Source organism: Phaenicophaeus curvirostris, chromosome 3 (genome assembly GCF_032191515.1).
Source record: "Phaenicophaeus curvirostris isolate KB17595 chromosome 3, BPBGC_Pcur_1.0, whole genome shotgun sequence".
Lineage (NCBI taxonomy): Eukaryota > Metazoa > Chordata > Aves > Cuculiformes > Cuculidae > Phaenicophaeus > Phaenicophaeus curvirostris.
The window spans coordinates 5,448,303-5,473,097 of NC_091394.1; the positions used below are offsets into that span (position 1 = coordinate 5,448,303).

A 24,795-nucleotide genomic window follows, 5' to 3' on the forward strand; every position below is an offset into this window, starting at 1 on the left:
GAAGTAATAAATCAGTATAATTTTTCAGTTTCCACTGAGACAAACTAATTCTGGCAGATAGTCAGAAAAGTATGGCTTCAAATGCAAATACATATATATGTTTGGGGTTTTTTTTCCTTCTTCTTTTTATGTGGCAATTGACTGACAAGAGACAGAAGGAGAGCTCTGATACCTTGTTAGTCCCTAAACCTTTAAACTGGCTATTTGCACAACTGCCATTCCTGCTAGAATGAATCAGCAGGCATATCTTTGGCCCTACTTCTATTTGATAATAAACATACAAACAGATCAAAAGAATTATTTGAAAAATATGATAGCAGTCTTTGATATGGACAAGCAAAATCTTAAGACTTTTGTCAAGGAAGACAAAGGACACTGACAAGTGATTATCTCTCTGTTGTTGAAGACTTGTTTGCAGATGAAATGGAACAAAACCTCCAAAATAGCATCACAGTTAAGCCCCAGAGGATGTTTATTTTGCCCGAAGCAAAACGATGATGATGTGTGCCAGTATATGCGGAGGGGATCTTTGGGTGACAGCACATCTGTGTAACTCTAGCCTGCTTGAAAGGAGGGGACAAAGGAACAGTAATACTCCAGGTGGAACCAGATACATTTAACCTGCGACAGAAATGTCACACAGTGCATGAGGGAGGATGCTGCAAAACTAAAGATCAGTAAACAAACCTATTCAAGCCTATCCAGAAATGATAAAAACAATGAATATGCAATTCCAGCCCATAAAGGGAGAGAAGGAAGAAACTGTGCAACAGCGTGTCGCGGCTCCAGAGGAAGCAGGAACAAGCAAGTCACATCCTCAGCTATGGAAGGGCTTGTGAAAATCTTACCTGCATGATCCAGGACAGGGCTGTTGGCACCACAGGTCTGGTACAACGAAGCAAGGTCCTTTGGAATGTATGTTTTAAAGATATTTAAAATGTCCAAATGTTTCTCATGCCCATCTGATCCCAGATCCTGTTTGCTGGAGTGTAAAGCTGGAGAAACTCCTGCAGCGCTAGGCTGGGTCTGCAGCAGTGGACTCCCTCGTGCTACCGCTGTGCAGTTTGCCAGTGTCCTCATTTCATTGCCGGCCTTCATATGAGACTCCCTCTGAGGCACTGATGGCTCTTCATGCTTAGTGTACTGCTCGCTTTTACACAGATGATACTGTGGCGCTGGGTTGAATTTGGCCTTCACAGAGTCAGACGCGCAGTGCTTACCTGGAGGAGCAAAACTAGCACTTCCTTGGAGAACCATGTACTTTTCCATTTGCTTGCTGTTGGTGGGCTGTGTGCTAGGCCTGGATATGACCGTCGGAGTAGGCGTTACGCTTCTGCTATAGGCTCCCATTTGCATAAGTTTGGAATTTGCTTCATATTTGCTTTTTTGTTGGGCTGCTATGCTATATTGCTCCTGGGAATGGTTTAACTTGGGCTGTCTGTACCCATCTAGACCTGATGCGCGTGGACCACAGTGGCTGAAAGCGTGACTGTCCTTCGACTGATGCGTACTCCCAGACTTGGCAGTTAACCCCACGGAAAGAGAGCTGCTTTTGGACCCTGGCAATGCACTTGGCACCTGAGTGCGCGTAAATCTGGCAATGGGCAAAGGCTGGCACTCCTTACCACCGAGAACAGGAGGGGGACCGGTACGCCCACTCCTCGCCAGAAAGATCAGGTTGTTTTTAATAGCCTTGAATCCATTCTGTTGAACCCAAGGAGGGACCATCGAGTTACAGCTGATTTTGTGCAAAATTCTTTTGTGCATCCACAGGACTTCAGGGTAGTAGGTCTTATGACTACAGAAAGGACACGGATAGACAATTAAAGCAGCCTGCAAGGATATATTCAGATTTTTATTGCATGAATTGTCCCTTGTTGATTTTCCACTCAAATCGAGTGGAGCTGCTTCTTGAGTTTCAGCACCTTTTTCTGTCAGAGGATGCTCCCTGTGTAAGTCTAGCAAATTTTCTCTAGTGCAACTAGCCTGCACTTCAAGTGACATTTTCAAGTCCATGACCATGTTTGAAGATGTCTGGCCCACACCCGAACCAAAGCTAGCAATGTGACTGGAGCAAGGAAGCCCTTGGCTGTGGTGAAATGCTGGCATCGTTACGTCTGCAGACCCTTTCAGATCTTGGTATTTCAAAAAGGGCTCCTTGATGACACTCTCCAGCGCTGACACCAGGGAAGGAATCTCTGGTTTAGATTCCCTGGCTTTGTTTTCTCTGGCATTGTGGCTGCCTAGCTTCTGGAGTTCATCCAATTGAGATGTTACCATCGGGGTTTCCTCCTCAGAAAAGTTGCAGCGGTATGGCTTTTCATCTGAATGAGACAGATTGAAAAACATTGTAATTTTATGCAGGAAGAAGCCCAAAAGACAGAGCAAAATTCAAGACTAAAATAACATAGCAGGGAAAACCAACAAACTTTGGTCTTAGCATGGTAATGACATGATACAGACTAAATGTACTGGTATTTGCAAGAAAATAGTGAAATAAGACACAACAGTTTAATTTACTTTTAAAGATGACCATAATGTCTGGATAAACTGTAATGCCGCATGTTCATGACATTCTGAATAAAGAACAATTCAATACTTTACCCATGTTAAAATTCTGGGACTGCGAGAAAAATAGGCAAATATGCAACCAGATAATGCTTTAAAAAAGCAGAGATAATGAAGCCCGTTAAGACTGACCTATTTAGGGATCCGTCAGTGCTTCCATTACAAGCCTCTATTTTCAAAGAGCTTACAGCTCAGCACTAAGAATTGGCTCCACACAGAAACCAAGCATATGAGCAGGTACAGCATACAGAAGAAATTACTCGCTTAAGAGGGACTTTTGCAGTGGCAAAAGATGAGTTATGAAGGGTGGAAATCATTAATTTTCAGTCCGTTAACTTAAAGAAGATAGATTTCTTTTTAAACACACTTCTATGTTTCAATCAAACTTTAGGAAAATTTTATGACCACTGAGAGATAAGGAAGTCAACATTTTCAGCCATTTTGATTACAGAATTCAAACTACTTTCCATTCTTCCAGTTTTCATCTTTGCTTCTCAGCTCACCAGAGTAAATTTATCTACCCTGGAAAGGGAACATACTGGGCAGTAATTAAAGCCGCTTACAGGGAAAGAGAAAAGTAGGATTCATTTTGCTGGGAGCATGGCTACCTCTGCCCAGTCTCCTGATGCTGATCTCTCAGAGCCACTGATGAAGCCATTGAATCCCTACAAATCAGTTCACAAATCAATTCCACAGAGACTTTCACCACAGCAGTAATGCTTACTGCACTGAATCCATTTAACACGTAACTGAATTGAATCATCTGACAAACTTTCAGTTTCAATTAACATGCAGTTAATGAGCCACTGCCAGGCAAGTGTAAGGAGAATGTGCTCCATCTAAAATGTCACCAGTCCAAAATGATCACTGCATCCGTAGGAGGGGTGAGAATGGAAAAGGAGTGAACTGCTCCAGAGCTACATATCCTCTCGCATCAACTCATAAAAGTCAACGCTTCAGAAAATCAAGCACTGTTAGTTAGCGCAGCGCAGTGCCACAGGCATTATTCTGCACGGCGCAATGGAAGAAGCATGTCTTCATCTGGAGTTTCACTGCAAATAAAGTCTACTTAACCTCGCCTTTAATTCAAGCAAAAAATTCTTAAGCTTTTGTTTAATTCAAGGTAATTAGGTTAAAAATAACCCACAGAATTGCAGCCTTGCAGGGCTGAATGCTCACACTGCTAAGATCATTTTCATTTCAAATTCTCTAAGGGAGTAAATTCAGTGAAAAAAAAAAAACCCAGAAACCTGGCTTTCCTGTGTTGCAGGGGGCAAGGCTTTGGGAAAGCACATGCCCAGCACTACTAGCCAAATTTACAGTTTGAAACAAAGACACTGCATGCAGCAGTGAAATCTAACACTGCACATCTGTGTTATTTTTTAAGCACGTGTGTCAAAGCCCAAATTATTTGTGCTCTTAAATAAGATTTTAAGGCTTCTTTATGATCACAATGAGTGGGTCCTTTGATCATCATAGTAAGCAATAAAGCAAAGCAGAAAAACATCATTTAGTCGCAGCAGTCCTCAGCAAAGACTGAACCAACCTACTGGCTATGCTGAGCAGAGCAGGCAGAGGAGGGAGGTGGGGGACCACTGCCCCCCAGGACCTGTGCAGCTGGAGGCTTCAGCCACTCCTTGTTTCACTTGCACAACTGTGATGAAAGGACAAACTGGCAAATACCCGCTGCTCCCAGGCTGCTCCGCACTATCTCAGGCCCTCCTTGATGCCTTTTTGAGCTTGGTCAAAATCTATGTACCACACTGTTTCAGCCAAGAGGACAAAGTCAAACAGACTGTGAGATGGTACAAGTTAGATTTGGGCTTATTCCTTAGGTCTAGACTGTTCAGTTTAGGTCTGTGCTTGGGTAGCTGGGGAGGAGGCAGAGAGATAGACCAGAACAGCCACGGCCATAAAGCCTGGGACTGCAAACCTAGATGTGGCTACAGTCCTTTTAGGCATATTGCTTTAGCGGAGTCTTCAAAGAAAAAGGGTCTTTGCAGGTGGGAAATGCAGCACAGAGTAGGAAAATGATGAAGGCATTTCTGTGGTGTATCCAGGCCTGCAGTTAACACAATGCTGAAGGCAAATGCTGTCAGTACAATGTATGAAAACCTGTAAGCTTATTACAAAACATAACTTCTATAATCTCTTTGTAGTGTCTTGCTAAATTCAATTCCTCTGATGTCTCACACGAACAACACTGAACATATTAAGAATAATTTTAAAAGTTTAGATCAGGAGCCTTAATAGCAATATTTGTGTTAATTGCTCAAGATGCACTCCCAGCAAAAGCAAAACAAAACACCAAAACAAAACCAAACCACATCCTTGCCCCCATTCCTCAAGATTCAGACAGATGCTTCCCACCTGCAGCACATCAGCACAAAGCACAGCTGAAACTTTTCATAGTCCCCCTGCTCTCTGCCAGGGACCTGACACTCCAGATACTGACACCCAGGCTGAAATGCTGCCACGTGCCACACTCCCCATTAGTGGCAGTGCTCCAGGCTGGGCTGCAGGCACGTAGCAAAAGCCAAGGGGGAAGAGGGGATGCAGGCAAGAGCAAGAGAAGGCAGTATGTGACCCAATAAAATAGGCAGAGCCTTTTTAGCAAAATAGATTAAATTTATTTCTGCCAGCTTCCAGCCGCTTGCCCCAGCTGAAAAGGGGTACTAACAATCCTTTTAAATCACTGGTATAAAATATTGCTCTAACCAGCACAGTGCAGGCATTACTGTCACCAGAAACTTTCGAGATTTTATTATGGCCAGGTCAAAGCAAAAAGCCATGAATGAGATGCCTTTTGCATGATCTCCAGGGACTATAACTCACATTCCCCATTGAAAGAGTTCTTGGCTAAGCATGCTCTCACTTTTTACCCTAAAGTCCATGTCATCTTCTCACGTTTGTTTCAATTCCTTTGTTTCTCACCCAAAACAGCCACTTACCTGTTGCACTCAAGAGTGAGAAAGGTCCTTTACCACATCCCTAAAGTATTACAGTTTCTTTGTGTCATGGATGCCTGGCCAACAGCTGAAGGAAACAAATTTTACAAGGTGCCCAGCTAGGAGGTAGCTGCTGATGTCATCTCACACCTTCAGTTTGACCATGACTTCAGGTACCGACGGCTTTGCAGGCCACAGGACAGCAAAGCACGACAGCACAGAACATTTAACTCGTATAGGAAACCATGGTCTAGAAACACAAGAACATCCAGGGATTTGACCAGTTCTTCAGAAGGCAAATTAAAGTGATTCCCCTTCTCCACCTACACATGTATCCCGCTCCTCCTTTTTCTCCCCCTCACATGCATAAACTCCACTTCCTAGCTCTGTTCCTTCACAAAACTGAATTTTAGAATGGGTCACACAGCTGGTTTAATTCATGAGGCTTCCTGTGAAGTAAACCAGGCTACAAGCCTGAGGAAAATGAAACTCTTATTTCTATCCAGAAGAGTAGAACTGGCTAGAAACTCGCCCCTTTCCTGGCTAGCATCACAGCACTAGCAGTCAAAGAGAAAGGAGCAGAAGCGAGGCATTTGATTTTTAGTAAACATTTGATAATGATTTGCACTTTTGAGATGTGTGCTGTGGTTCAATTTGAAAACTGGCTGCAAATAAACCGCGATTAAAGCAAAGGATAATATTGGAAAAGGTGAAATAATGCAAAGACCTGCATTAGGTACTATTTCACCTGGTATTTTCTTTAATCATCCGGTAGAGACTCTAGACAGGATGCTAACTTAAATATCCAGGAAATACCACATTTGGAGAAACTGCAAAAATAATAGGGACAAGGAAATAATACACAGGGACTTAGAGAGAATAGAAATGCTGTCTGAATATAATCAAATGAGATTCATTCTGAAAAAAAAGCAGCCTAAGACAAGTGAAGGGAAACGATCCAAAAAAACCCATGCAGTAGGAGGGCGAAATCTAGGAAGCAGCAATGTTGAAAATAACAGATGTTACAATAGATGGCAAGTTAAATAGGAGTGTACTAGGTGAGGTTTTTGAGCTTAGCTTTCACAAATAAAAGTATACATTACAAAAATAAAACTAAAACTACCACTCTGTAAGAAATTGCCCTGCTGATTGCATTATTTTATATATATAAATATATATACAAACCATAGTAATAGGCACTAGGTAAAAACTTACAATAAGCACAATACAATAGGACATGGCAGGGAGGAAAGGCAAAAAGCAGGTTTACAGCAGAAAATCAAGGTCTTTCATCCTGTGAATGAAAGGTCCAACAAAAATACACCATGCTCCCAGAATATCTATGCAGGTCTGCAAACAGGGACAAGTCAGAAGGAGTTCAGAGAATTGCAACAGAAAATAACCAACAAGAAAATAAAGTCACCAGCCAGAAAGTAAAGATGAAGACTTAAGTGTCTCTGACATGGCTGAGGGAAGGTAGGAGGGTGACAGGCCAATCCCTGCAGCCTCCCCAGAAGCACCAAGGTCCAAACCAGACTATTATGTCATCCTGAGCACTGAGGACTATCACAACAACCTGATATAATTGCATGCAGCAAAACATGATGAACAGAAACAAACAAACAAACAAACACACACACACAAACCCACAGCAATTATGTGTATTTCCAGCTTGCGGAATAAATGCCAAGAGAAGAGGTAGAACACCGCTTGGATCGTAAAACCTATATGGACAAACCATGGATTATCAATGGATGGTGAAAATCCATCCTTTTCACAGGGAGGCAGAATGCATGGCTTACTCCTTCCCTTAGTTCTATTAGCACAGCAAACTAAAACCCCTCATAAGTGAATATCCATGCACTGCAACTGCATTGCAGACATATGCCAAAACCAGACTTCCTTTCATACTAATTCCCTATATGGTTGGCTAAGGAAAGGATTCCTGGAGCATCAACGGTGACCCCATAACCCTCTTTAGCAGTAGGGTTACCATCTGACTATATGTTGGGCTATTCAAAGAAAGCCAATGTCTGTTTTGCACAGGATGGTTTGTCTTGCACCAGCCCTGGCTTCTGTTCTAGCTGCCTGTGTGTCTAGCTTTGATACTTCTTCCACATGCTATTCACTGCCTCTCTCAGGGTCATGTGCTGCAATGAGATAGTGGGAAGAAAAAAGTTATGCTGTTTTTAATACGAGATCCAGCTTCTTATCTGCAACATTCATCTTGCTTCACACATTGTTAGATGTTTTCAGATGCAGCTGCACCAGCTCCCCAATAACTCAGAAAAAGAGATAACCAATAATTAGACTGGAGTATTCAGTATTGCAGGGTGGGGCAGGCCAACAGATGAGAGAGAGATGCTAAAGGGCAGAAAGCACACAATCAAATAATATCCCTGCTCCCTCTCAGGCTAATTTTAGAACTGACGGTGAGTGGTTTTGGCTGAGGTTTGAGGTTTCTAACAGGGCAGAAAACGAACACAGCTCTTGAGATTAAGATGCTGGCTGATACAGACTGTTTATCAGTCAGCCAGCTCACCCCAACCTGCAGAGGTTTCACTGTGACTACGCAAGAGGGAAGAAGAGTAATGTTGTCCTACGCCAGAGCCTGGGAGCACACAAAAAACAGGACCAGGTGCCCCAAGAAGTCCCGTCTTCGTGTGGCCAAGAGTGAGATGTTTCTGGTTTATGCCACACTGCTTTTCCTTAGTATTGTTCAACAATATAATTTTTTTCCAGTCTTTTTTGTGGTTAAATGTTGGGTAGTTACCACATTCCACACCATCAGCTGTACATTTCTAACAATGCTATACTTCCATCCTTAGCAAACAAACCTGGATCATGAGTTCATCCATCAGAATCAGCAGCGCTTTGGTATAGCTCGCGTTCAAGCTCCATTCTCCGTTTTTACATCTAAACATTACAGTTCCTAAAATGGCTACTCACTGACTTTTTAATCTCATGGCCAACAATTTCAGGATAAGGATGCTTGAAGGCGACCATCAGGTTTCAGCCAAATATTTCTTGGGAAAGAATGCTGGCTACAAAAAAGCAGCAACTCACATGCAGAAGGAAAAGAACCGCAGTCGTGTATCCCAGTTTTCTGGGGAGCAGCCCCATGGAGGGAAAATTATTATCTGACCAAAAAATATTTTAAGGTTTTTAGGTCCCTTAGAGTAACAAAATTTAGCTTTTTTCTTTCCTACTCTGTTCTTCCCAAACAGTACCACCGCTGTTACCATGATGATTAAATTACTAATGCCCGGAGTCCTAAATTCAACTTTTTTATGACCATGCTATTTTTCAGCTGTTTTTCCCACACATTTGTTTTCAGGCTTCCCTCAGTTCCTGGAAGAACAACATATAGATTTATTCCAAAGCCTCATTTGTCTCACTTCACTAACTTTACCCTCCGTGATCTCTAACTTTATCTGCAAGTTCCTTCTAACTCTGTCTGTCGAATGCTTAAAACATCGTACAGCCATGCCCCAAGCGTGCAAACAGCTGAAGGGTCCCATCATATTGTTCGTCTCCTTAGCTCTGCAGAACTGGGGGACACTGTAGGGGATGAAAGCAGGACAGGCGAGCAAGTCCACCACTCCTAACACTCCCCAGTCTCCATCTGACTAATCTCTCTGGCATTGTACAGGAGGACGCCTGCTGCTTGTGAAAATAAAACCCCCTGAGCTCTTACAATTCAGACAGCAAAAACCATGAATAGGCAACCATCAAACTAATTCAATAAAGTTTGTTCAGTTCTGGACTGCACATGTTGAGGTTTCTGAATTATTTTAAACTATTATTGTTATTATCATCAGAGATACCAATTGCACTAGTCTTGTGTTTTGGAAAACCTGAAAGGTCACTGAAGTGATGGGGGAAAAAAAAAAAACCAGAAAAAAAATCTATAGTTGATTAAATTTGAAACTTAACCTTTTAAGATGAGTGAAGTTTGAGCCTGAGAACAGTTATGGTACAGCACACAAAAAGACCCCTTTCTACAAGGTATTCCCTAGCTCAGTAAAATTACAAATGCCTTTGCACAGCAGAAATACTTTAGAGTTATGTCACACTTCAAGGGTCATTTTTTTCATTTTTTTTTTTCTTTTTAAAGGAAAAAGGAGGTCTGAAACCATCCCCGGTCCACACATGCACATGCCAGCAAGGTTACTGGAATTTCAAGCACCATCAAAGAATAGGCACCAATAAAGTAACAGAGAAACTATGACGGAAAGGGTATCGGGTCCAAAATCTTGTCAAGCTGAAGCGCACATTGTTAGGTACCAGAGGCGCAATTTGAAACAAGCCTGAGAGTTCACAGTGAACTTTTTCTTTCCAGCTACTTGTATATAATTTGTCCCTAAAGAGTATTTGGCTTTGTTGTTACCTAGGGTACCAATTTTACAAGCCTTCCAAAGGCCAACTGGCTGCAAGAGCAGCTCCACATGCAAATTACTCCACTCTCCCCTCATGCTGTATCTTTCCATCACCCTTAGTTTCACACAGGTGCACATGAAGCACAACAGGCTTTGCCATGAAGCACAAATGCAAACTCTCTTCTAGCACCAGGCCCTTTGGAACCTCTCTCCCAGGAACCAGCCCTTCCAGAGTCAGCGCAGACTTTATTTGAGGGTAAGGGAAGGAAAGCATCCACAGCAGAGCAGGGAATGAAGTGAAAGCACACGTGTGGGTGAAATGGCTGCTGCTGGCAGTAGACATGACATTTCCAGTGTTCATCACATCTCTCCATCCAGTGTTCATCACGTCTCTCCACCCAGTGGGATTTTTTTTTTTTTTTTAAGTATTATATACTTAGTGCACAGGAATCTGGAGTAGCAGCAGAGCTAGAATTTATTTACCAATCTTTTCACCCCTGCATTTCTCACAAAGGTATATGAAAGTAATCTCTGCCCAACAGCAGGGGGAAAGCCCCACAAAATAACATGTACTATCTGCAGGCAAAGCTGTAGCCCCTGTTATCACAGTATTTCTGGGTGCCTTTTTCACCCTGCATCTGCACTAACTTGACCCAAGGTAGTTTAGACTTCAATGGGGCTTTTGCCAGTTAAGAAGGCTTGCCCTTTAAACAAAGAGCTGCAGGAGGTGACAGTCTTACACAGCAAGACTGCAACTAATATATCCGATCCCCATGTGCTGGCCACATCCTGCTCACATCCCCAGCACGGCCCCTTCTGGGACTAGGGGCTGGATTTCCCGGTCATGTCCCACAGCACCTCTTTCTGCTGTGAGCTCCAAGAGCATCCCGATGCCCCCCCAATCCACCCAGGATTACTACAGTTATAGCTGGGCATAGCATGGTGCTAGGAAACCCAAGTGAGTTGTCCACACTACACATGGCTTTCGTAACTCTGTCCCCAGCTCACAAAACTTCAAACCTGCTTTTCTTCCTTTAGGAAATGTAACATCAGAACGCATAAGTGGATGCAGAAGAACAGTCCGTCGCTCCCATTGTGGCTCAGCCACAATGAAGGTGTTACACTGACTTAAAACATACAGGCACCTTCACAGTCTCACATCACCGTCTGGATCCTGGAAAGTGGTGAGGGAAAAGTAAGTATTTATCTATAAATTATAGGTAAAACAGAGGGAGAGATGACGTACATACACAAGACTAATACAAAAACACTTGTAGGGACCGCTTGCCAAAATGAAAACTCTGCAATTTGGCACTGCCTTAGCTGTTCCTGCTCATAATATACTTAAAGAAAATTATGGGATATAAAACCCCTGGAATGCTCTGCAAAATTAGGAAGTGATTAGGCCAGATGATACCAATTTGACTCTAACACAGCTCTGCCATAATTCCAGAGCTAACAGCAAAGCAGTATGAACTGGTCCAAAACCTAAGCAGAGTACTTCAATACATTCTGTAGGTGCTAGGCATTTCTGCGTGTGTGGCCCTGCCTGTGACATTTGGTGCAGGTAGAAGTGAGGGAAAAAGAAAGGGCACAAGACCACAAAGACAGCAGAACACAAAATACAACTTGAGCGGATTGGATTTGGGTAGGGGCTGTTGTGGTTTTAATATTTTTTTTTGTTTTGTTTAAGGCACAGAAAGAGAAATGCCAATTGCTTTTGATGCATCAAAATTACTTGCAGAAGAGATGGAAAACTATGACTCAGACTTTTTTAACTTTTTTTTTTTTTTAAGCAAGCAGCAGCCTGCTTGCGTAGCCACTCCAAACACTGACCCAAGCAGTTGTAAATCTTCCCAGAGATTTTCCCATTTATTCCAACAGTCAGACTTGCCACAATGTGTGCTCCATAGCATCTTCTTGACCACTACCTGTTCCTCTTCCTTTAAGTGCATTCAGAAGAAAGGCTTTCCTGGACAGGAGTGTGGACTGGCAGTCACTCCGTACAGCTTAACACTCTCCATCCAATATTTCATTTCTCCTATCGTTTGTTAAGCATGGGTACTGTATTGCCATACCTCATAAAGCCCCTTACTAGAGATCCTCAGTCTAAAAAAAGAAGGTACAGCTGTGCTGTAGGCTAGCATTCTGCAGAAATATCTAAGCTGCAGCCAGCAAGCCCAGCGTGGTAGCAGAAGTAGGAAATAAGGAGCTCTGTGTGACCTAATTTTGTTTCTTCTGCTGAAGGCCACACTACTATATAGCTGGTGGCTCTGTTCACAGACTTAAGGTAGTCAAAGACCTCTGCTGTGCATGTCAGTCACATCAAACACAGTGCCACATCACGGAAAGGCGAACTTAGATTGTAAGTATTACAAGTAGTTAAAGATTGACTAGTTATACAGTACTTGGACAGAAAATCTGCTTCCCTGCATTAATAATTTTTTCCAGGCTTCCGGAGGAGAAAAAGACTTTGGAAAGAGACTGGAAGAAAATAGGGCTGGAACAGGAGAAGAAACAAGTCAGATCAAATCCAAGACACAGGCTGGACAGACTGAACTGTACTGGAAACTGCATGCCCTTAGTGCAGGGTGACATCGCTGGATCAGACTTACCACCAGTGGTGCCTTAAGGATGCAGCACAAAAGATGAGGGACCGAGCCCAGCAGAGTGAGAGATGTGCAGTTTCCTTAAAGTACAGGAAGGCTCTATGCTTACTGATAGATCAAAAGTTGATTTGAACAGCTCTGCTCCAGATGGACCAAAGGGAATGGAAGCTTCTGGGGAGGGTGAGGCTGCAGGCACATGGGCAGCCTCTGGCCACTGACCCAGTACCAACTGCAGCTGAACTGCACAAAATGTGCTGTGCGTGTGCCACACAATCTGCAGCCCTGAGCCAAAGGCCTCAAGAGAAGAAGCTCGAAGTCCTGCCTGCCAGACACAGCTCCCCTCCATCCAGCCTCCCCTGGCCTTTGCTCCTATTGACCACACAAGGCAGGGGTATTTGCATTTGGCTAATTGCTAGGTAAGTAGCCTTCCCTTTCCCCCTCCCTTTATTTCTAGTGTCCTTCCCTTAGCCTTTGTTACTGTTTCTTCTATTCCTACACAATAACCATGGGAGGTACTTCTTCCAGCAAAGTAAATGGCCTTTCAGACCTGTCTTGAAACAACTCTGTGACAGCCTTACACAGATCATTAAAGACATCAGCCATTTACTGGCAACTTCCATAATCCCCTTGAAGAGCTAATAGACAAAGCAGGCTGGAACCTATGGCCACCAGCACGGCAGTAGAAAGGGCAGCTGCCTGCAGGAAAAATGCATTCTAAAAGTGCTTTGGAGTTTTAGAAATTTCCTGACACTTTTCCTTTTATAGCAAGGGGTAAACTTGAGAGCTCACAGGAGCATCGAAGTTCTGGGCTCACTTAAATGCTTCGTTTTTTTGAAGTCTTACTAATCTGGAAAATGAGTAATTGGGAAAACAATTGTTAAGAGGTAATTTAAACAATGTAAGAAATTCCAGCATCTATTCATTTCTGGTGTGTAGGCTTCCCATTTCAAAAAAAAGAGGAAGCCTTCTGTTTGGGAAGGAAGTCAGATGAGAATCATCCCACGGAGCATGATGTAGCTCAGAAAGGTCAGGAGACAAGAGGATGTCTCAAAGATGTACTGAACATACAGAAAAATCAGCTGTAAATGTGTTTTATTGTATCTTTTGAATAACAGGAACATTGTTACGCTAAAGGAAGATGGGGGAGAAATCAAATCCAGTTGAAAAATAGCAATAGGAACCCATCACTTTTAAAATAAGCTTCACAGACAACAAAACAGTAATTCTGCTTCTATGAGTCATGATTACTTATTAAAACGAGAGTGTAATATAAATAAAGAGCTGTGTTAAAAAGCTTAAACTTTATTAAATACCGAAGTTAACTATTGCACATAGCACATAGGCAGCTTCCCAACTTTTCCAATTAGCACCGAGGCTTCAGCTTTAAATGCAGGAGAAGCAAAAGAAATGCTGAAAAACACTGCCACAGGCTGGCTTAATATGGAATTTCTCCTTTTCAAAGGGATTAAAAAAAAAAAAACACCAACAAAACAAAACCACACATACATGCAGGAAAGCTGGAAAGTACTTCAATTTTTTTTTTTCCTTTCCCTAGACCTTGTTCTGTTACATACCTTACAAGAAAGTAGGACAGTATGTTTAAGGGCAACTTACAAACTTGGTTTGATAGAACAGAGCTCCTACACGTGTACCTGCAGCAGCCTGCAAACACCATTTATGCCAAGAGGTTCAGTTATCCTCATTGCTGTCTTTGCCTCCATATTAAGAGCAAGTCCATGAAAGCAACGTGAAAAATCCCCATGCCTGCCATGGCATTAACGAAGGAAGATTTTGAAATGCTGATGCTTGGCTATCTATATGAAGTGTCCCTAAACAGAAAGATGCCTGCTACTTCAGTGCAAAGCCCTTCTCAGCATGCACACCTGGTAGGATGCACCCCACTAGGAACATGGAACAAGCTGCATAAGTTTTTGGGCAATGGCTGTGATCTGGTGTATTTCTGCAAGAAGCAGTACTGATACTTCACCTCCTAAGGAGTTTAAGTGTTAATTATTCCCCAGTGTTCAGGTCTTACAGGGACCTGATTTTTTGGAAGCTCAGGAAGGCCATCTGTTTTCCCAGCAGAGCACACGGGTCTGGTCAGAGCAAATCTAGCAGTGTTAAACAACGCACCGGGGAAGGACAAGGGGAACTGAGGTAACCAAATCACCTCCACACTCCATTGCAGGCTCTGTTGTTATACACATTAAACTCCATAGGAGAAAAAAAAAAAAAAAGGACTAAGTTACCAATAAACACAGAGCTCTGCAGATCACTTACATGGCTTATTTGCCATTTATCCATACCCTCGTTCTAGAAAAGACAAGACACTCCCCCATTCCAACCTCAACTGATTCCTTAAGGTTGCTTCCAGGGAGAAATAAAACTTGCGGAAAGAAGTATGGTCTTAAGAAATTAATCTGGTTAATTCAAATTCTTAAATAGCAGAAAATGGTACAGAAAAAACAGATGTCGGCCCAGATATTTCCCAAAGAGAGAGGTAAACAACTGCATGATATGTGTGTGTACGTGTGTTCCCAGCAGCGTCACACAAAAGACTTACTTATTACCCCAGCTACTCTGGCAAAGATGCAGACTAGGCCAACGTCAGGAAACTAAAGCGTTTTGCAAAATCCTCCTCAAAGTCTGAGTCATTTTAAATCTATTCACAAAGACGTATTTAATCCATGACTTAATCCACCCGCACATCTGACTACAGACGAGATCCAGGTGATAACTAGTCTTCACTGCACACTTTGTATCAACCCAAGTGCAGTTTTATTTCTTTTGATCAAAAGAAACGTGGCTTCCAAAGTTGACTCAAAGCAGTTAGGAAAAGGTTATGTAGCCAGTGGAGTTACCTGTTCCTGTGAATGGAGTAACAAACGCTCAGCACTACTAAAGTACACTTAGAATCACAGGATGGTCTGGGTTGGAAGGGACTTTAAAGATCACTAAGCTCCAACCCCCTGCCATGGACAAGGACTGCACCCTGGCACCTTCCTTCATCCACATACAGGTAAAGCTCTCAATTAAAATCCCACCAATTAATTTAGCCTTATCAGCACATTTCATTTTTTATTGCCACAAACACACCATGGCCTCATGTCCCATAGCGCAGAGTTAAAGTGGATTTTTACAGTACATTGGCTACTAGTTGGCAACAGGTCTAGAAACCGACCTAGAACAGGTTTGTTTTCACTACTGCTGGTCAGATTGATAGCTACATTACAGAGAGGGAAGGGAGGAGGAGGGGGAGAGGGAAGGGGGGAGGAGGAGGAGGAGGAGAGGGAAGGGGGGAGGAGGAGGAGAGGGAAGGGGGGAGGAGGAGGAGAGGGAAGGGGGGAGGAGGAGGAGAGGGAAGGGGGGAGGAGGAGGAGAGGGAAGGGGGGAGGAGGAGGAGAGGGAAGGGGGGAGGAGGAGGAGAGGGAAGGGAGGAGGAGGAGAGGGAAGGGAGGAGGAGGAGGAGAGGGAAGGGAGGAGGAGGAGGAGGAGAGGGAAGGGAGGAGGAGGAGGAGGAGAGGGAAGGGAGGAGGAGGAGGAGGAGGAGAGGGAAGGGAGGAGGAGGAGGAGAGGGAAGGGAGGAGGAGGAGGAGAGGGAAGGGAGGAGGAGGAGGAGAGGGAAGGGAGGAGGAGGAGGAGAGGGAAGGGAGGAGGAGGAGGAGGAGAGGGAAGGGAGGAGGAGGAGGAGAGGGAAGGGAGGAGGAGGAGGAGAGGGAAGGGAGGAGGAGGAGGAGAGGGAAGGGAGGAGGAGGAGGAGAGGGAAGGGAGGAGGAGGAGGAGAGGGAAGGGAGGAGGAGGAAGGAGAGGGAAGGGAGGAGGAGGAGGAGAGGGAAGGGAGGAGGAGGAGGAGAGGGAAGGGAGGAGGAGGAGGAGAGGGAAGGGAGGAGGAGGAGGAGAGGGAAGGGAGGAGGAGGAGGAGAGGGAAGGGAGGAGGAGGAGGAGAGGGAAGGGAGGAGGAGGAGGAGAGGGAAGGGAGGAGGAGGAGTGGGAAGCACGAGGAAGAAGAGAAGGAGAGGGAGGAGCGGGGAGGACTAGGACTCGCTCTCGCTGCCCCGCTCCGCCGGCAGGTGTCGCTGCCGCCCCGCGGACGGGCCCCGTCCCCTCCATTCCCGCCTCCCACCCTCGGGAAGCGGCTCCTCGGCTTCGCGCGGCGGCAGTTCCTGCTCTGAAAGCCTACAGTCAGCGTAAAACCACCCCCAGACAAACAAACAAAATCAAACCGAACAAAAATGAACAGAAATCCCGCTAGGAACCACCCCCCCCGGGTTGCTCAGCGCCACCAGCCCTACCCATGGCTAACTAGAGCAGCTAGAAACCTTCCCTCCAGGCATATGCCCCCTACAGTCACCACAAAACCAAAGAGTTCTTTGAATTGGAAGGGACCTTAAAGCCCATCCAGCTCCAACCCCTCCTGCCGTGGGCAGGGACACCTCCCACCAGCCCAGGCTGCTCACATCCCCATCCAGCCTGGCCCTGAACACCTCCAGGGATGGGGCAGCCACAGCTTCCCTGGGCAACCTGGGCCAGGGCCTTGCAACCCTCATCATCCCCCGCTGGGTCCTCTGCAGCAGGAGGGGAGAATTAAATCAAATCAAAACACCACCAAACAAACAAAACAGAAGAGAATAAAGAAAGAAAAAAAACAAACCCAAAACTTACTTACCCCACAGAAGAATCCCCAGGCAACAGCAGTGCCACGCAGGACACTGGTCCCAGGAGAGGCAATCATCAGTGGGGCTCATCCCTGCTTCATCATTCATAGAATCATAGAATCACCAGGTTGGAAGAGACCCACCGGATCATCGAGTCCAACCATTCCTATCAAACACTAAACCATGCCCCTCAGCACCTCGCCCACCCGTGCCTTAAACCCCTCCAGGGAAGGTGACTCAACCCCCTCCCTGGGCAGCCTGGGGCAACCCTATTCCTGCACTGAATTTGAGCTGATGACATGGACCACACCAGCCAAGTCACTGGTGTGTGTCTGAGTACCTACCACTGCACTTCTGAAGGACAGACACAGAAGCACCTTCCAGTGCCGAAGGTCAAGAACCTGTGTCAGGTCCAGTGATTTGGGGTGTCATTAGAGAAATATCAGGAAAAGAGACGAAGTACAGTATTTTGATTGGGTTCTTTATGTAATGTGCTGTTATTATACTTTTTCTCCTTTTTTTTTCCAACCCAAAACTCCACTGAAATAATAAGCACCCGACAGGCTAACACAGATTACTTTATTGGAAGCACCATGTATGGTGTAAAAACATCCATTTTAGGGGAAACAAAACCTCCATCACAGAGGTTTTAGTTTTTATTCACTGTTCCTGCTATGTAGAAAGATCTCCCTCAAAACAGGCTGGAATTTGGGCAGTCAGCAGTAGGATGAGGTAACGCCAAACTCTTATTTTTCTTTTCAGGGATTCCTTCTTGATATATGGTAATCAGCCTACATGCATCTCTATGCAGGAAAGGATCGCCTGAACTTTCCTAGTGCAACCACTGGGGAAAATATAGAAACATGGGAACAAAAGAAAATGCAAAGACCTCACAAATGCAAAAACCTTTGCCTACTAAGTGCTAACCAAGAGAACTTTCCTGCAGATTAAAGAAGTGCTGTAGGAGTAGAAGAAGCTTCACTTACATGTAAGTAACAAGAAAGTAAACCAGTAAGCCGTAACACGCGCAAGAAAACAGGTATCTATGGAAATAGTATCCAATTTGCAACCAGGTCACCTTTAAAGTATTCAGGACTGCTGGTTTATGGTCAGAGGAGGACAAGCTAAGATGCTGCAGCAAAACCTGATTAAATTTGAAGTATTTGGAGAGGGCATGTGAATAAAATACTTCAGATTTTGCCAAATGTAGTGAGGAAAAGAAAAAAAAAATATATGGTTTTATGTTCTAAACTGAACTTCAAACCTAAGACAAAGACCAAGAGTGAGATAAACAGCAAAATTTTTTGCTTTATTGTCAGAAAAAAAAAAAAAATCAAGGATTTAGAGGTAGGAGTCTCTGATACAAAGACCTAAGTTTCTAAAAGCAATAAAAGATTTTGGGTACTCCGATTTTTTAGCATTAAAATATACTTCATATGCTTTCATTCACAGGACATAACTTTCAGAAGACAAGCAGATTTCATCACGTTCTGCAAAACGTGGAAATGCTACCTGTCACTAGGCACCCAAGTGCACTTGGAATTCTGATTGGCATCTATTTTCCATTTCAGCCTGTCAAGGAATGAGAGCAAACCACCAACGCATACCCGATGCTTCACTTTCCCATTTGATTATTCACGAATGGAGAGCAGCAGGAACAAAGTCAGAACATGCAGTTCAAGGTTCATTTATGAAAGTTTAACAAAAACCAGCACTTTCAAAGCATATTCTCAAAAGATTGCCTAGTTTAAAGATTTAGGTTTAATTCACATAATAATTCTTCCATTATTTCAGAATGAAAGTTCACTGCAAAAAAAATCAGAGCATAAATGAGCACAGAGCTTACCAGGGACTTTCCAAGGCTCTGTCTTAATTTGGTATATTTGTTGATGAAATACTGGCTTTACCAAGACCATTTTTCTCCCCTCCTCCCTTTTTTATTTCAAAAAGAGCCTTTAAAGTTTTCTTTTGTCTATAATTAAGAAATTGTATGCTATGAGGCACCTCTTTTCATCTTGTTTGAGGTTCGCAAGCAGTCTTCCCGTGAGAAGGGAATCCTTAGCATGGTTTCTAGATTGCAATGGTCTGCGTTACAGGTCACAGGTGTGAAAGCCACACTCCACAGCAGCGTGCAAAACTTGGCAGCAAGTGCCTTCCACCAAATACAAAGCTGAATCAACCTTTCAATCTCCAATGAGGTCCCACAAAAGAACTTTACCACCAATGCTTTTCTCCTTTGCCCTTCCTGTTTTAATATTCCTTTCCATCTTTCTGTATTATTCAGCCTGAAGAACAGTTTCATTACACCTAGTTTTGCCTTTGTCAAAACCATCAAGATGCCTTCTGGAGTCCTTTTCCCCACACTCCTCCAGTACATCAAGAATACATCCTTCTTGCTACTCACCAGTACTCTGTCCTATATGTTTTGCTTCATCCTCTGCTTTCACAAGAAAAAAAAGTTTCTCAGAGAATGGATGGTTTTGCAGTTAAAGGCATGCAACGACATTCCAAGTTGCAGATTTTGGTTTTACCACATACTTTAAGCCCATAAATGACCATGAGAAAGTTGTTCAATCCCTCTGAGATTAATGTTGCCTACTCTCTGGAAAAGGAGCACTGTTACTCAGAAGTAAGTGCAACTCAAGGCTCCAACTGAGAATACTTGTCCCTTACCTGACTCTACTTTCCATGTAGAAGACTGCCTTAAATTCAGTTATGGTTCCTTGACCACCTACCGTGGTCAGGACATGGAACTTAATATGCTGGTTCACTGCCAGATTTTGAAGATGTAACTCTGTGAGAACAGCCACACTCTCCATAACTCCTTGTCATATCCAGTCTTCATAATTTACTACAATTCTGTACTTAGATCAGAGTTTGTACCCAGGTTATACCTTCTTTCCACCCAAAGTTAACAACAGGCAGGGAAGATCTAAGTAATTATCTAGGGGAAAAAAATACTCCAGTCACTATGAAAAAAAATGACAAAATAAACAACTCTCAACATTCTTTATACTTTCAGTGCATTATATTTCTGCTTCTGGAAAGTCAAAAAACTACCCTTAGGCACTAACTCTTGCCCAAGAAATTCATGCTCCCTCAACCAAAACATAAAATTCGGACTTCAGCTAAACTACCAGGAATTTCATACAGGTAAATATCACTGACACTTGCATTGTGCTCGATGTTTTCTACTATTTAGCATCAGACTTCAAAGGGAAACAGAGTTCTACCCTGGAAATCTTCTCAACAGAAACAAATTTAAACATCTGAGAGACTATGGAGTATTCTAATATTGTGGTCAAATACGATCCTTGTTTTCAAACAAAGCGCAAGTACGACAGAAGCTCTTCTAAAAGACTCTTCATTCTGTTTACCTGAAAAATGCATTGTTACTGCAGTGTTGTACTCCTGTATTTACAGTAAGAAGTGCTTTTAAAACGCATACCCTATTTTGGTTCAAAATTGATCCACTACTACTAGAAGCAATCTTAAGTTGTAATGTTAAGAACATAAAACTATATTTTTGATAGAATTTGTTCCTATGTAACCTAATTATCCAGGTTACTATCTGAGTCATCTGGTTACTAGGCTGGAAATAAAACACAAAAAAACAAAGCAATGTTTTGTCTAACATTACTGAATCAAAAGAAATTAATTATTTTCTGTGGAAAGCAGAATGAATGAATGAATAAATAAATAAACAAACACTAGAGTATCACCCTGCTCCAAACAGTATTTCAAAACACGTGTATTTGGGTCTTAGACTCATTTTAAGTAGCTTTCATGAAATTTTGCTAGCCTTCGTTTTAAAATTACATATGAGAAATTTAATGTATCAGCATAAGCTCAGTTAAAGTAGCTTCCAAATTCTAGGCTGATGGGTTTTATAATGTAAGCTGAAAGGCACCAGGAGGGGCTGTGAAGAGTGCCTCTATCCCTCTGCCAGTCTTCTCAACCCCAAACCCTTGCCAATTTATTTTTCCTCCATCCTGCAGATTCTCTCTCCAAGGATGGCTGCACCCTCAAAACGCCGATCAACCACTGAACAAGTCTCACTTCACTTTGAAAACAGCCTCTGAGGAGGCTTTCCATTCCCCCAAAGCCAGAAACACACTATCAGCAGCCCCTTTTAATGTGACTGCTTTGTTGAAGGTAGGTGCCAACCCACCTCTGCTACCCAAGCTCCTTCCTGCATCTAAGAGGATCTAAGAAATCCCTTATGTGGCGTGGCCAGTCCTCTAAGACACAAAGACTCAGGGTGACAATGGGTCAACAGTCTAAAGATAGACGAGCCTGTCCTAACAGCTTAATAGCTTGTTACAGGGAGTTGTAATGCTTATTAAAGCAAAGAACAACTCTTGCTACTGCAAGATGCTGCTCCCAACTGCTGTGAGCGACACTTCCCAGCTTGGGAAAAATCAAAAAATAAATAAATAGAAAGAAACAGAGTTGTGTTCATCATCATTTTACTGTTCATCACTAGGTCAGCCTCAAAGCTGATGACAATATCTGCATAAACCAGATGCAAACCTTGTGCTTACCAGGTAATGCTGGCCAAGGATGGAAAGGATAAATCACCTCTCCTTAGTCATTCCCTGAACTAGTACCCAGAGACAGTCTCCCCAACAAACTGCTGGAAATGGATGCCATCTCCACCATACCTCCTGATTACCACTTTCAAGGGAAAACAGGAAAGCCATTGGAAAGGCACCTCTTCCCCTTTCCCTTGCTGAACTCCCAGCACCAGATCACCAGCTGGGCGGACTGCAGGTCTTAGCCTACGTGTCCATCAAGCACTGCCAAGGAAGAGCCCTGACACCACACTGCAGCCTTGGGATACATAGTTTGGAATAACGCAGAAACTCAACCTTCCTTATTATTTAATTATCCACTAGGAGTTCATTCCACAAACATCTGTCCTTACAGGGAATATCAAGTTTTCTTGGAAGAAGCAAAACCAGTAGCAAATCCACAGTATCTATGGGACTGATGTTTTCAAATAAAACTTGCCAGACAGTTACAATAAGATTCCTTTTTCTTCGAGCGACCTTGTCACACCCCATCAGTTTAAGACCTCAGAGGAGATCCACCTCTCCTATCCAAGGCTGCTAAATCGGCACTCTTGATGCATTCCATTTTCAGATTTAAAAAAATCTGTGAGTTTATCTTTTGCAGGGAAAAAAACTATAAAGTACGGGCTACCGCAGGCATATCTAAAACAAAACCAAAAACCAAACACACGCACACCAAAAAAAAAAAGGGAAAAAAAAAGAATAAAAATGCTAGTAGTGCTAGATCACTGCAGAGGTGGGGTTTCCACCTCTTTCCATATTAAAAAATATGATATTTGGATCTTATAGGACAACCAAAATTCCTGCAGTGCTTCCCTTTTAGGCAAAACAAATCACGAACAGATACATAAGAGCCACTGCCCAACTGCTCCAATGGTACTTTGAAGCGCATCAGAGTGTGCTGAGTCGCCAAGCATCCCTGAAGCGCTATAACTTCAGTTAGAACTCGTACTTCAGAAATCTCCCAGTGACCCCATTATCAGTGTAGCATGGAGAAAACAGAGCTGGTCTCGGTATGTGAAGGCAACGACTGCTCAGGGAGCTTTAATCAGAAGGAATTTAACTGAACAAACAGCCGTGGCTCGCAGAGAAAGGCTGAGTACTTTTAAAAACTGAAAGTAGCTGACTGTATGCTTTAGAACAATAAGATAAAATTATTACACTAAACCCCTTTAATTAATGCATGCGACAGAAGCTGTGATTTTTAAACCCTAATCTCCCTGTCATTTCAGTTTTTAAGAAATAGTAAGAAGCACCCATCTGCTCAAGCTGCCACACAAGGCCCAAAGTTCTGTTCTCACACCAGTTTTGTGCCGGATGTCTCAATAAATTTACTGCTTATTTACATCAGCCAAAATGGAGAAGAAAGCTTCCCACCTCCTAAGTTTGCCCTGCTGCAAAAATGGCCAAAATACATTTTGCAGCTACATACGCTGTTTTTCCCCCTAAAAGCAGGGGCTTGTTCCCCCTGTCCTGAAAGAAAATCCACAGGGCATTTCGAAAACCCTGACAGATGTTTAATTACAGAGGCACTAGCAGGCATTATTTTGAGAAGGTCAAACGCAGAATGACTGTAGCTGATGATCAAATGGCTAAAGTGCCATTTATGAAGCAAAAACTTCCCTAACCTACATTTTGCTAATTGAAACACCTAATAACTCACATACAAGCAAAAAGCTGCTGGTAGTGCAAACATGTCTGAATAACTATTTAATTGCAGGAATCTGTGGTGCAATCTCATGTTACCAGGGTGCATTACGAAATACAGCAAACAGCAATCAGTGCTATGTTATGAAATATCCAACCAAACTGTTACTCTCAAGATCTAAGAACAAAGTACCTTTTGTAACGCAGGTTTCTTCCCTGCCCTTGCACTTATTAATTCATAAGGTTCATTCATTTAAATAGGTCCTTTAGTCACTGACGTAAATGAACAGGGATCTACAATACTTCTGTGGGCTTTGCAGCAGGAAGAGAACAGAGATGGCACTGCCCTCTCCGCTGTCACTTCCAGCTGTTTCTTACAAATTTCTCAGTGAGTCCCTGGAAGGTCTCACACCAGGTTCCAATTCAAAATGAATTCTTTTATTCATAAAGTTAGAAAATCCTATCTTGACCTAGTAAAAGACCAAAACAAACAAAACCTAAAAATACAGACATCTGGACCTGTGTCTAAAATTTCTTGGAAGAGTCTCTGAATAGAGTGAGACCTGCCCTTTCTTTGCTGAGTCAAGTTCTGTAGTAATTAAGTCTCCATCCCTTATCCACCCTCACAGCCAAGAGCGAGGCGTACTCGCTTTATCGTGTTGCTGAACTGTGTACTGAGCATGCACCAACACGAAATACTGTCCTAACAGATTAAGCATGCCTCAAAGCACATTGTTCTGACAGTGCCTGGGTCTCCGTCATCACTCTCGAAATTATCAGTGATTCTGGTTAATTTTACAATCACAAGAGGTACAAGCCTCCATCTGGTTAGTCTACATATTATCACAGAGTTGGAATCACACTGATCAACAAAATATGTCGGCCACTAACGCTCTGTTAAGGTGGACTGGGGAGTGGAGAACAGACCTACTTTCAGCTCGACTGAAGACCCATTCGAATACAAGAGAGCAGAGCAGGAGGACCAGCATTCCCCAGAGAGAGGCACCTAGTGCTGGCAGGCACAGCAGCTAGATCAGGATTCAGGTGCGCCAGCAGGACTGCCTGGTAAGGTAACACATTGAGCTCAGCCTCCTGAATGCCTGCAGCACATATGGCAAAAGCCTGCCACAGCTCCTTCCCTGGAATGAAAGCTGAAGGGAAGAGATTTCCTTATTTAATGTCAGTGACTGAAGCTATCTTGTGAGCACAGGTGGCAGGGTTTCCAAGCACTTTTTGCTCCCTGCTTGTGCAAAAACCAAGTACAGCAGCACCCTTGTCCACAACCGGGTCACGGCATAGCTGCTACTACAGTCCAAGTCACCGCAATCCCCGTCATCCCTTACCGAGAAGGGCAGCGAGGCAGGGCTGCTTTGATGGGGAGAGCAGCCAAGGCTACATCCACGCCAGGAGCCAAA

General features: G+C 43.4%; 1 protein-coding gene across 1 annotated transcript in view; it reads right to left on the minus strand.

Moving 5' to 3' along the window:
* The window catches only part of ZNF516 (zinc finger protein 516), a 100,728-nt gene that overhangs the window by 11,641 nt on the left and 64,292 nt on the right, over window positions 1-24,795 (minus strand). The window contains exon 3 of the mRNA XM_069853291.1: window positions 849-2,324. Coding sequence (XP_069709392.1) covers window positions 849-2,324 — 1,476 coding nt within the window. The remainder of the gene's footprint in view (window positions 1-848; window positions 2,325-24,795) is intronic.